Here is a 12,200-nt window from a genome sequence, read left to right on the forward strand (position 1 = left end):
TGACTTTGGAATTCCCTGTTCTTATTCCACTTTCTTTCGCACTCTCCCCCTCGCAAAAATCCGTTATAGTTGATGGCCAACTCATAAATCGTTCCCGCCGCCAGGCTGCCAACCATGAACAGTGGACAACTAACACACTTACGCCGGCAACCGACCGCCTACTGCGGCCGAATCGACAGAGACTTCGGCGTTAGCAACTCCGACGCCGCCTCGGACACGATAACATGCATTCGTTGGGCTCCCAGCACCGGCGGCTCAGGCTACCGATTGGCGTCAACGTCCTGGGACGGCAAGGCCCGCATATACGACATTTCCAACGACGGTAGCTGCAGGTTGGGGGCAGTCTTTGGCATAGATGACCAACCGCTGTTTACATGCGCTTGGAACAAGGTGAGCAAGGGAGTCCGTGACGTAAGCCTCGCAGGATCAGAAAAGAGAAAATCTCACGCCGGCCCCAAAAAAAAACACCAACAACACAGGAAGCCTCCATGACAGCAGCAGCCGGAGCCGACAAGTCCATAACCCTGCACACGCCCGCAGGACGACGCCACGCCCACACCTTTGCAGCACACGACGCGCCCATCAGCGGCATCTGCATGCCCGAAGTCTTGTCGCACCAGGACCGGATCCTGATCAGCGCGTCGTGGGACCAGACCGCGCGCGTCTGGGACCTCCGCAGCAGCAGATCCCCCGTGCACGTCATCCCGCTGCCCGAGCGCGCCACCGCTCTCGCCTCGGCGGGCCCCGAGGTCCTGATCGCGACGGCGGACCGCGCAGTGCACGCGGTCGACCTCGTGCGCGGCATGGGCGTCGTTCAGCGCTCCGTGGAGGCGCAGCTGCACCACGGGGTCACGGCGCTCGCGGTGGCGGCGGATCACAAGACGTGGGCGGTTGGGGTGGATAGTTTGAGTGTTGCGGATCAGAGGTGAGAGAAAAGGAGATGCGGTGGGACTGGGACTGATGAAAAGAGGGGGGGTAATGACCAGAGGCAGGGGGAGTGTGAGATGTGAGATGTGAGTTGTGCAAAACGCTGGACGCTAACAACTCCCTAAAATGGTTCTCCCCCTATTTCCGCAGATTCAGAAAGTTCTCCTTCAAAGCCCACCGCGACCCGAGAGACGCAGACGGCGAGGTCAAGGTGTGGACCATCAACGACGTGTGCTTCAACCCGCGCGACAGCGACGTCCTGAGCACGGCGGCCTCGGACGGCACTTTTGTCTTTTGGGACATTGCGAGGCGCCTCAGGCTTTGCACCTTTCCTGCCCTCCAGGGAGCCATCACGGCGACGTCCTTCAGCCCAGACGGCCGGGTGTTTGCCTATGCCGTCGGCTACGATTGGTCGAGAGGGTATGCTCATAACCACCCCGAGTATCCGACCAAGTTGATGCTACACCCAGTGGAGATGGAGGAACTTGGCACGAGGTTGTCAAGGCTTCGGTAAGGGCGGATTATGTGACCTTTTCATGTAGCATTTATTTCTTGCTTCCTCCTTTCGGTGGATACAAGAGCTAGACACAATCTCAGACTGCCCCTGACTGAGAACAGAAAAAGGGGCGCAATGACGTATCAACCAGGTCATGTCTGTTCTGGGTCGCCCACGAAAAAGCCATGTCCATTTGTCAAAATGGCAGCTTCCATGAGCTAGCTGTGTGTGTGAGGCTACAACAAATTCTATGCTTTATTTTACTCCAGGCTATGCACCAAATCCTCATCAAATACCTTTTCCCACTCGCGGTAGACGGCATCCCTGATAGCCTCATGTCCAAGTGACCGCTGTGTAGGGGCATGGCAACAATGTCAGCTCTGTCTGCTGTCTTTATAAGCATGGAACAGCGTTCCGGGATGAACTTACCGGATGGAAAGTCTTGGCATAGTATATCGAGGTGTACCTGTAGTGCAATTTTAGCAACGACAAGCCGCAAAAGAGATCACTAGCGTCAAGAAGACTCACTGTGTAGAAGCACCATCGTCACCATCCTCAACCACAGGCCTCGCAAGCCGCAAGCTGGGATCCCTCTGCTTGGCCATGGCCATGTAGCAGACGGCCAACGCACCCCAATCCCCCGAATCCCGCGCCGGCCCAAGGCAAGTATCCGGATCGACGACGGGCAACTCAACCCGCCGCGGCTCCTCCTTCACGGCCCCCTCCCCACCACTCCCATTATCCTTCCCACCCACCAAGAAGAACCAGGTGTCCTCCCGCTGATAATCCGGCTCCAACACGCCCGGCTCGCAGAACCGGTGGCCCTCAAACTGCTCGTCGTAGTCCACAAACAGCACCCTCTGCCTGCGCGACGCAAACCTCGAGTTGACGGCCCGGACCGTGCTGCGCAGCCGGGCGTTGACGTCATCGACGAGGCCGTTGAGGCGCGCCCGCAGCCTCGCCGACAGCTTTGGGCCGCCGAGCCACACGCCCAGCGACCGGTCGTCGCAGGCCGAGGTGCGCGCGTCAAAGAAGCGCGCGTAGCCCGTCACCACGATTGCGAACCGCGGGTGCTGCTCCCAGCGCGCCGCGTCGAGGAGCGAGAGCAGCGCCATCTCGAGGCTGAGCTCAAAGGCGGGGCTGTCGAGGAGGTTCGTTGCGCGCCGGATGGCGGCGGCGCAGGTCCCCGAGTAGAAGCCGTAGAAGCGGAAGATGCACTGTGAGGGGGAAATGGGGTGGTTTGCATTGCGAATATCAGTAAGAAATCTTGTGTGTGTCATTTTGTTCATGGCACAGTCTTTCTTTTTTTTTCTTTAAAAAAAAAACATCAAGTTTTAATATTTTCTTCTTACCGAGTTCATGACATCGAAAAATCCCAAGTCGTTCCCGCCGATGGACAGCGTGGCAAAAGACGCCGGAAGCGAGCCGTTGAGGGAGGCTATCTGTCCGCCCTGGCCGAGCAGATCCGACGACGTCGCGCCGGTGCAGCTGCGCCACTGAAACACGGGCCGGGGCGTGCCGTCGACGCCGCCGCCCTCCTCCCAGGCCTTGACGAGATCTCGATAGATCAGGCTGGTGTAGGCATGGTTCCCCAGCCGACATTTGTCCTCGTCGCCATCATATTCGGTCCCGATGCCCGCACCGTACGAGTCGCCCAAAGCTATGTAGCCTATTCCCGGCCCGCTTGCTACGTCCAGAGGCGAGTCGATGGGCTTCTGCGCACTCTCGCCGTCATCGGACCACGTTGGTGATTTCCAGGGTGGAGAGGGCGCAGATGAGGATGCAAGTGTGACAAAGAACTGCGCTAGCCATGTGGCCAGAAACGGCTGCTTGGCCAAGTACATAGGGGGGGTTTATCGGCTCCCTTTGAGTGCCTGTGTAGGGAATTGTGCGGAGATTTGGTTTTTTCTTCTTTTTTTGCTTTTTTCCCCCGTTCACCACGCGGTATTTCTTATCGGATGTCGGAACTGTCACCGAGAGCTTGTCAATGCATAGTGACGTGGATTTTTGATTGGACTTTAGGATGGAGAGAATCGAGAGAGAAAAAAAGGATAGATGACGCTGATATGTAAGGTTAGGTACCTACCTTTGAGGTAAGCAGATGCAGGTCATGTGCTTACAGAATCGGCGGGATATGCAAGTAGCTATCGGATTACTTTGCCCGAGAGTTGAGCAAATCGACCTAAATCGAGCTATACCCGTCTCATCCGAAACGGTGCTTTGTTACTCCAAATTGTCTCCGTTTGGTAATACAACTAGCAAAAGGAAAGCGCGGGGTCAGCTCTGGAACTACAAACTCGCCTTGGAATCTCAGTTCAACTCGAATCGCACAAACCAAACCAGCACTATTCCCAGTCCTAACCTACTTGAAGTCGCGGTCAAAGTGCTAAAAGCCGTCATATGATCAAAAATGCGCATTCGACCTGGATGCCAAAACTTCATGATTAAAGTACTCAGGGGTAACTATCATAAAAGAACTCGTCAAACGTCATGAACGAGGCTGCTCATCTATTAAACAATAATTTGACAAAGTTACAATAAAGCAAAAAAGGCAAAACCGTACAGCCGATTCAACAAAGAACTGTACATGTTGAGGGCCGGACAAACAAGAAACCCCTTTTTCATGGTTCCTCCCAATCAGTATGCCTTGGATATCAATACCAACTACAAAAAGGAAACCGGCATTAGAAAAATAGCAAAGTCAACAACAGGCTCGACTGAACCATCATCATGGGTTGGACCCGACTGGCTCAGGACTGAGAGCTTCGGCGCAGCTTATCCTTAATCTTGTGGCCGAGACCCCTAATGCCCTTCCTATCGGGGCTTCCGCCCGTCGACTTGCCGCTGGGTGAGACCGCCTTACGGGTGGGCGATTCTTCCTTCTTGTCCGCGGCCGGCTTTTCGGTGTGGATGCCTTTGTCATGTAGGATTTCTAAAGAACTTGTCAACGCCACACTGTTCATCAAGCAACATGTGCCACCAATGGCATTTGTCAAAAGAAAAAAAGGGGGTTGCGACTTACTCTCGGCCTCTGCTCCAGCGCCAGGGTTGGCGGCATCAAAATCACCACCATCAGCAGCAACACCAGTGCTGCTGACATGCTTCGTCCCCAGGGGCTCACCGTCCTCGTTCACCTTGGGAGAGTCCTTCTTCTCGGCTTCATCTTTGGGGGCATCCGCCGCGCCATCGATAGGATTCGGGGAGTCCGTCTTGGCGTCCGCGGGCGAGTTACCAGCGTCGCCTCCTCGTTCCCGAGCAACCACCTCAAGTGGCTTGGGACCGGGGCCCTTGAGTTTGTCTGCCTGGAGGGGCTCGACGTTGTCGACATCGTGCTTCTTCTGCTCCTTGTCGTGATCGGCTGTGGTGTTGGGATCACGAACATCAATTTGGTGCGTGGTGCTGTCATCCTTCATATGCGACGACGGCTTGTCTCCAACGGTTGGGTCAGCTTCGGGCTTGCTGTCCGCCTCGAGCTTGCTTTCTGTCTCAGGCTTGCTTTCCGTCTTGAGCTTGTTTTCCGTCTTGGGTTTGCTCTCGTCTTGGGTCTTGTCGTCTGTCGTGATCTTGCTCTCGGCCTCGGTCCTGCTGGTAGCGTCGACATTTTCGATATTGCCGGCGTCAAAGGGCTCACCCTTGGCCGTGTCTCCTTGGACGCCTGAGATGGGCTCCTTCTTTGTTACGTCAGGGGTCGCAGGAGTGTCTTTATCTTTGTCATTGGCGGCGGTAGTGTTGTTGGTCTCTCCCCAGATGGCCTTGGTGGCCACGCTTGCCAAGCTGTTGATTGCTTCCATTGTGCTCGTGTAGTGGAATGTGTATTCTAATAGATGGTATTCTAACCGAGGGTGTAACGGTGTGGTTCAAGATTCTGCGTTTGTTAGCACTGGGCCGTGATGTTGGTTGCGATCGAGAGCAATAAACATCGTTTTCGGGAACTAACAGGAAAGGGGCTCGAGAGAATTTATTTCGAAATAGTTTACAGGGACCCGAATTTACGGTAAGTTTCGGTACTTGTCGACTCGTGGCACGATCTGGTGGGATGTTTGATCAGGAGTCAGACGAAGGTGGCAGGTATGGGTGTGGAAAGGGGAGTTGGGATTATAGTAGTTGTTTAGATGGACAAAAGGCCTGGGGTTTGGGGAGAGCATGCCGTATCTATAAATCAGGAAAAGGGACCATCCATGACCTGGGCCTTAGTCTAGAACAAGGGTGGATGGGACGGATATGCTACAAGGACAGGCAGCTGTTGCGCGGAAACATTTGCGGGTGACGTCTTGGTGCAGGGTCCCTTAGCGAATGATGCCACCGAGACCCACAATCGGGAACTATGCTGTGTGCAGCTGTTTGTTTTCTCTTGCTGCGAGGAAGGTGGGAGGCCATGAAAAAGAAGGCATGTCCCCGCCGGTAGGGCGAAGTACTTTAGTGTGGATCAGATCATACAAGCTGACAAGGCCCAGAAAAAAAGACCCTACCTAGGCAGGACTGAAATGTGTTACTACCCTACCTCCTCGGGCAAGTACATGTCCTCCCATTGATGTCTATTGTATGAAAATCTGTTTCATTTTATTCTCTCTTTATCTTTTCCTCCAATGGGGTTATGGTTGTGATCGCTATTGTCCTCGTGCACCATTGCCCAACTGGCAACTGTGCGCATCCTTTCGACGCATCATTCGCACAACTGTCCTTGGAAATGTCTTTTTTCTTTCTTTCTTTTTTATCGAAGACTCTGAACCTCAAAATCCAGACACACAATTATGCTTGAATGACGAGCTCAGGCGCCACAAAGTCCAGGGCCCTTATTCCAGATGTCGCTACTTGTTTTGGTCTGCTACAAAAAAAAAAAAAAGAACAAAGAGACCCAAGTGGGCTGCGAGGCATGACGTATGTCTTGGTTTGTACGATACGTCACGCGGGGGTGGGACCACACACCCGCCTTGCCGATCCACAACCTTTTTACTTGGCCTGGACCTTGAGGCGCATCATCAAGTGGGGAAGAACGACAACCGACAAACAACAGCTGCAGCCAAGAAAGGGGACCGAAATGCTTGACTACCTCCATCCGACCTTTGCCTTTATTTCTAGTGCAGCATCTACCGTAGTCCCTAATATCTAATACCCGCCAGTCGAGCATCAGGGAATTTTTTTGATGGCGGCAAGCCTTGTGGCGCGCTAACGGGCACCACCTACATCAACGCTCGGAGTTTTGTCAAGCAAGGGTCTCTCCAATACCCTATAGCAATCCAGCCTCGGAGATATGAATTCACTGGCCATGGGAATGGAAGACAAAACTGGCAATGGAAAGAAAAATAGCATTCTAAGTGGCTGAATGGGTATCAAGGTAAAGACTGAAAGCAAGTCCTGGTCACAACGCTATTCCAAATCGACAAAACACCCTGGCATGCAACCTCGAAATGTGCGCTGAATAACGACAGGCTAAAGTGAACGTCAAATATCCACGCGGATTGCAAAAATGGGCAAGTAAAAGACACCATCGTCATACATCATCTACTCAGCCGCTGTACTAGTATTTCCACCACCAAGGACGATGGTCAACACCTTTGGATTCCCATCGTTGACCGTACCAGCCTGGTCACCCCCGCCAGAAGGCACAACGTCGTCGTATGGGAACGCATATCCCCTCTTGTCGATGTTGACCTCGTGCAGGATGCGCGAGTAGTGATTCGTCACGGTGTTGGTGTAGTAGGTCGATATCTGCTCCCCGTCCGGCTGGTTGGCGTTGATGAGCAGCGTGGACCTGTTGAACGCCGCCGCGAGCCTGGCCGCGATGTTCCGGAGCTGTTCCTGGTTGTCGCCTGCCGGCGGCGCAAAGGCACCCGAGTCGGACGAGAATATGTCCCGGGTGCTGGGCTGACCAAAGCTTCCGACGCTGCCAAAGGCCAACAGACCATTAGCCACCCGGCCCTTGACCACGCCCCAGGTGAACTGCGTGTTGACCGTCAGGTCCGTGCCCGAGTACTTCTGCCACACCTGGTTGACATATCCATCGTAGTAGGTTGCAAACAGACCGCTGAAGAGGTTCATGCCCGTGTTGGGGCTGACGGCGCGCAAGAGCTTGCCCGACCCGATCTGCCGGATCAGCAGCCTGTCCCAGCCCGCGCCGTCCCTCCCGTTCTGCTCCGTGAGCTTTTGAGCCACCGTCGCCAGCCCATCAGCCGGCATCCCCTCGACCCGCTGTGGCCCTCTGCTGTTGGACTCGAGCACGAGCGCGATGGGGTGGTTGACAAAGTCGACGTAGCTGATGTTGGCAAAGAGCTCCACATCGTTTAGGGTGAATTCGCAGAAGCTCCAGTTCAGCTGGTAGTTGGGGTCGGCCGGGTTCATGATGGACGGCTCCACGAGCGCCGCACTGCTACCGAGACCCCTGTTGAGCAGGAACGTCAGGGTTGCGTCCTGCACGAACCAGACGCGCCCGCCCGACATGCGCGGCACAGTGACGGTCGTCGTGGTCCCGGGAGCACCCAGCGGGATAGCGCAGTTGGCCAGTAGGGGTTGAAGGTCCGCTGCGGGGCTCGTCGGGTAATAAAGGCTCTTTCCATCGCTCTGGACCAGGACCACCCGAGAGTTATTGTTGCTGAAGTCGAGGCCGGTGACGTATGCATACACGGTAGAGGAGGTTGTGTTGTTGCGAAGGGCAAAGGGCATGGACTGCGGCGTGGCCTGTATCTCTACCGTATTGCCAGTCTCTTGAGGTGGCTCTGTGGGAGCCATCAGGATGCCATGCTCTTGTTGATGTTGCAGAACTTGTTGAAGGGTTGCCATGGTGACAGCTGTTGACGCAAGAGATATTCAAAAGCTGGTCTTTGGATATCTGGGAATAGGTAGTTAACCAAAAGGGAATGCCGTGATACAGTGTGTGCGTATGGGGTACTGCAGATTTCCAAAAAGGTATGGTGGGGTTCACGGTAGCCAAAGTTTAAGAATCGACGGTTGATTTATATTAATTAATATAACAAGATTTTCCAGAAGAATGATGTTCGACCCGTACCATGGACTGTTAGTTTATGGGCCGTCATCTCCCATCTTATACCCGCTCCCAGACGCACTAGTCCTTGCGCAAGGTTGCATTGAATCCCCAAACATAAACCGGTCACCCATCACCTGGGTATCGTATTCCCCCTGATGACATTCATGCCCTCCCTTGAGACTATACAGCATGTCATCATTGCGCTGACATGGCGTGCCAAGGTGTGAACCATATAGTCCACGAGATTAATATGAGATATTTTGTTTCCATGACAGCTACCACTGGGTTAGGGAGCGAGATGCTGGATCATATATGTTCTCCCAGCTTATATCAGGTGGCGTTTATACAGGCCCTACTTGTGGTATCAATGTCTTTCATTGACGGGGATCCAGCGCCACCAAGTCATGATTTGATCTTCCAAAAACAAAATAATTAAAAAAGAATTTCAGCCTAGGACTCGGTACTTGGAGGCTGGGGCGTTCTTGCGTCCCTTGCATCTTGTTTTGGAAGCCATGCAGGATCTGAGCGCCCAGATGTAGGCGGAAATAAAAAGAAAAGCCAAACTGCCGGGTTCTTGTCTCTCCCTCTTGTCATCAAATGCCCGCAGCAGGGGGCACGAGCATGGTCTCAGACTCGGGGACTGTGGCAAGATGAACAGTTTAGGGGTTGTACTGTTGTCTTCCCCGCAATTCACCAGTTCGTGACTTGTGTATATGTTTCAGTCTTTTTTCTTTCTTTTGCCGGGCCATCGCCAAAAGAAGAGAGTGCGAACTGAATAGGGCGCCTGCCACGTGGAAACTCATGGGGAAAAAAACGAACGGCAGTTTCTATTTGTTGCTTTCCATTTTGGTTCTTCTGTTAGCAGAAACTTAAGTCAAGTGGTCCCTCCGGGGTGATGTCTTGGATGTGTCGGCTGAACAAAGCAAAGTTTTGGAGACTGAGCGGGGGAAGGTCTTTGGGGGACTATAGGTAGGTACCCTACCTATGTTAGGCTGGTCGGCACGTGATGCCCCTTACAGATGCCATTACGTAAATACTTACCTACCTACTCAAGTTAGACAAGTCGGTTTCTTAAAAAGCCATCAGCTGTATAGATTATGAGTATCAACATAACCAGTCAGGCCACGCTTGATTGTCACCTTGACATTGGGATAATAATAAAATCCCTAAAAAAAACGAATATAGATCTGTAAAACAAATGTACTTCAACTTTAAGCTACTGTGACTGCGTATGATGATGGACAAAAGTCTCTCAAGTAAAAAAAAAAACAGAATAAAAGATATAAAATAAACAAAAGCACTGGCCACAGGATGCATTCCCACCAATCCTGTATATCGGATACGGATCACAAGGGATTACGTGACCCGTATACGCTCTCTCTAGTTCTCCCAAGATGGTCCGGGTTTTTCGCCTTTGACTTTACTCTTTAGGTGAGGATATCCGCTGACACACAGATGGCCTAGGATAAAACATCCAAAACAACCACCCACGCATGCCACAAGACAACCTGGACGTTGCTGCTTTCTACGCTCTCGATCTGTAAACAAAAGTAAAGGCAAAGAATATTAGTTACATGTATGCTTTGGGTCATTGGGGCCGCTTGAACTGCAGCAGGCTTTTGGATTGCAATCAGACGGTTTATTAGAAGCCGGTCCCAATGCGGATTTCTCGTTGACGTTTGTTCGAATGCTGCTTGAACTTGAACCTGAGTGTTAGTGGATAGGAGGTAGTTGTTTGGGTGAATGCTGAGTTGTCGGGGCGGCGAGAACGAGATGTGCCAGAGCGAATGCGGCGCAAATTTGTTTGGCATGCATGGTTTTTATTTGACTTTTTTGTGTGTTGTTCTACAAAATCCAGACTGTAATCGAGAGATAGGGGAAATATGATGGGGAGGAAGTCAATGTAGGAAAGGAGAACAACAAAACCAAAGGGGGCCAACTTGCTTTGAAATACTTAGAAGCATGCTAGAATAATAGGTAGAGTAAAGAACTGTTTACGTCTATAGTAAACTGGTTTATAGACAATGCACAGGTATAGGTATACTGGGGTTCAATGACTAGTCTACCACATGTTTTGCTTGCCCTTTTGGGGATCAACCATTTCGGAAATCCGCTACCACTAGATCGCCTACTGTTTTTACAATTAACAAATTATATTTTCAGCGTTATTCACTGGAATTCGTGCAGGCTTAAGCCTGCCGCGCCTGGACCTTGAAAATCGATGGGAAAGATTGTCCTGGGTATCACAACACCCCCCTCCCCAAAACTCCGCAAGGAAAAAAAAAAAAAAAAGAAGAAGAAGAAAAAGAGCAATGACACGCTTCGTGACCCTAAATCAACGCCAGAGGAACCCATCACCAAAACCAGCACCCGAGTAAACTCCATCAGTCAACACAGCTCGGAACAGAAACCGGTGCAGAGCAGCGCAACAACCACAGCGAACCACGACACAGCATTCGCGCCAGCCGCCAGGGACCTGGACGCTTGGAAACCACCCGCCGACACCGTCTGGTTATTGGCCATGTTGCCCACGGTGCTGAACAGCGCCGGATTCGCGACGCTCACCTTCTCCGGGATGTGACAGACTGCCCCCGGGGCAGCCGGATCTCGACACCTCTTCTCCCAGTCCTGCTTCCTGGCGTCGCTGGAAGAGTTGAAGTATGCCCTGACGTAGGCTACGGTGAGCATAGCGTCGCGTGGTGGAGGGCCCCCGCTCCACAGAGCGTTGCCGTTGCTCCAATGCTGCAGGATCAGGTGTCCTGGGTGGTCGGGGACCGCGTCGCCCGTCATCTCGGCGAGCGGCTGACCGTCGGCGTAGAAGATGACACGCCCAGGTAGAAAGTCCATGCGGTACTCGTGAAAGTCCTGCGCCGGGTCGAAGGGGAGGTTGATCTTCTTGAAGTTGCCCGTCGCCTGCGCGTTGTAGCCCGCCTCAGCGGCTGCGCGGGATTGCAGGACTAAGTTAACGGGGAAGATATTTTTGGAGGCATCAAACTCCTGGGAGAGGAACTCCATGTCGATTTCTTGCGTATCGTTGTAGTACTTTGTCAAGTCAGGATCTAGTCAGCAAACCCCGGCTTTGATGAGTTTTTCTTTTTTTTTTCTTTTTTTCAATTGTTGTGTACGTCAAACAAGAGATCAAGACATATAACTCACCCAAAAGAATGCCGCACATGTGCCTGGGTCCTTGGTAAGTTTGAGACCAGCTCGAAAGGAACCCCAGAGGAGGTCACTTCTCGTAGAGTCGAGCTCCGCACACGGAACCATGTCATCAACCACCTTGCTCCTGACGACGAGGTCGAGGCCAGCCGCCTTTCCGTTGGCGCCAGTATCAAACTGAATAATGCGACTGCTGCGTGCAGGATTGGGCACGATGTTGTCTTTTGAGAACTTTTCCCCAAACTCGCCCCGGGCACTCTTGCTCGACTTGTTCCACGTTTGACCCAGCCAGTCGGTGTTGTCTGGCAGGTGGTTGAGGTGTGTAAAGTCCGTCTCGAGCAGGTCTGTGAATAAAACCTCCCCGTTCTCCTTTGACACTGGGGTGGCATAGCCGCACTCGCAGTCGGCGTTTGCCATGCCCAGCAGCAGTATCATCAAAATCGCCAACTGAACGACATGTGAGCTGATTGTGAAAATCCTATGTGCACCGCACATCTTGTGCCGTAACGTAGCCATTGTTCTTGTTGCCGCCATTGTACATGACAGACACTAGACCTAGTTAAAGTGGATGATCTGCAAGAGCAGGATTTAAAGATAAATAATAAGAAATAGTAAGGCCTGGATCCTGTCCAGGCA

At 52.6% G+C, this 12,200-nt stretch overlaps 5 protein-coding genes across 5 annotated transcripts; 1 reads left to right on the forward strand and 4 right to left on the reverse strand.

Moving 5' to 3' along the window:
- Positions 1 to 114: 114 nt before the first annotated feature.
- MGG_14691 (uncharacterized protein) lies at positions 115 to 1,590 on the forward strand (the record flags this gene model as incomplete). Its single annotated transcript, XM_003718653.1, has 3 exons — positions 115 to 411; positions 480 to 925; positions 1,078 to 1,590. 3 exons carry the CDS (start codon positions 115 to 117, stop codon positions 1,439 to 1,441), a joined length of 1,107 nt encoding a protein of 368 aa, XP_003718701.1. The 3' UTR covers positions 1,442 to 1,590.
- On the reverse strand, positions 1,556 to 3,469 carry MGG_14692 (uncharacterized protein). The gene is made up of 4 exons (XM_003718654.1): positions 2,776 to 3,469; positions 1,952 to 2,640; positions 1,853 to 1,889; positions 1,556 to 1,773 (listed from the first exon to the last, which is right to left on the reverse strand). The coding sequence occupies exons 1-4, from the start codon at positions 3,265 to 3,267 to the stop codon at positions 1,684 to 1,686; spliced, it is 1,308 nt and encodes a 435-aa protein (XP_003718702.1). The 5' UTR covers positions 3,268 to 3,469; the 3' UTR covers positions 1,556 to 1,683.
- Positions 3,470 to 3,834: 365 nt separating this feature from the next.
- Positions 3,835 to 5,613, reverse strand: MGG_14693 (uncharacterized protein). The gene is made up of 3 exons (XM_003718655.1): positions 5,361 to 5,613; positions 4,446 to 5,288; positions 3,835 to 4,355 (listed from the first exon to the last, which is right to left on the reverse strand). Exons 2-3 carry the CDS (start codon positions 5,212 to 5,214, stop codon positions 4,174 to 4,176), a joined length of 951 nt encoding a protein of 316 aa, XP_003718703.1. The 5' UTR covers positions 5,215 to 5,288; positions 5,361 to 5,613; the 3' UTR covers positions 3,835 to 4,173.
- Positions 5,614 to 6,925: 1,312 nt separating this feature from the next.
- MGG_00375 (glucanase B) lies at positions 6,926 to 8,200 on the reverse strand (the record flags this gene model as incomplete). The annotated part of the gene is made up of 1 exon (XM_003718656.1): positions 6,926 to 8,200. The coding sequence occupies one exon, from the start codon at positions 8,198 to 8,200 to the stop codon at positions 6,926 to 6,928; it is 1,275 nt and encodes a 424-aa protein (XP_003718704.1).
- A 2,474-nt stretch (positions 8,201 to 10,674) lies between these two features.
- MGG_00374 (uncharacterized protein) lies at positions 10,675 to 12,141 on the reverse strand. The gene is made up of 2 exons (XM_003718657.1): positions 11,562 to 12,141; positions 10,675 to 11,447 (listed from the first exon to the last, which is right to left on the reverse strand). The coding sequence occupies exons 1-2, from the start codon at positions 12,096 to 12,098 to the stop codon at positions 10,794 to 10,796; spliced, it is 1,191 nt and encodes a 396-aa protein (XP_003718705.1). The 5' UTR covers positions 12,099 to 12,141; the 3' UTR covers positions 10,675 to 10,793.
- Positions 12,142 to 12,200: the final 59 nt, after the last annotated feature.

The sequence above is a fragment of the Pyricularia oryzae genome, chromosome 5 (assembly GCF_000002495.2).
Source record: "Pyricularia oryzae 70-15 chromosome 5, whole genome shotgun sequence".
In the NCBI taxonomy this organism is placed as follows: Eukaryota; Fungi; Ascomycota; class Sordariomycetes; order Magnaporthales; family Pyriculariaceae; genus Pyricularia; species Pyricularia oryzae.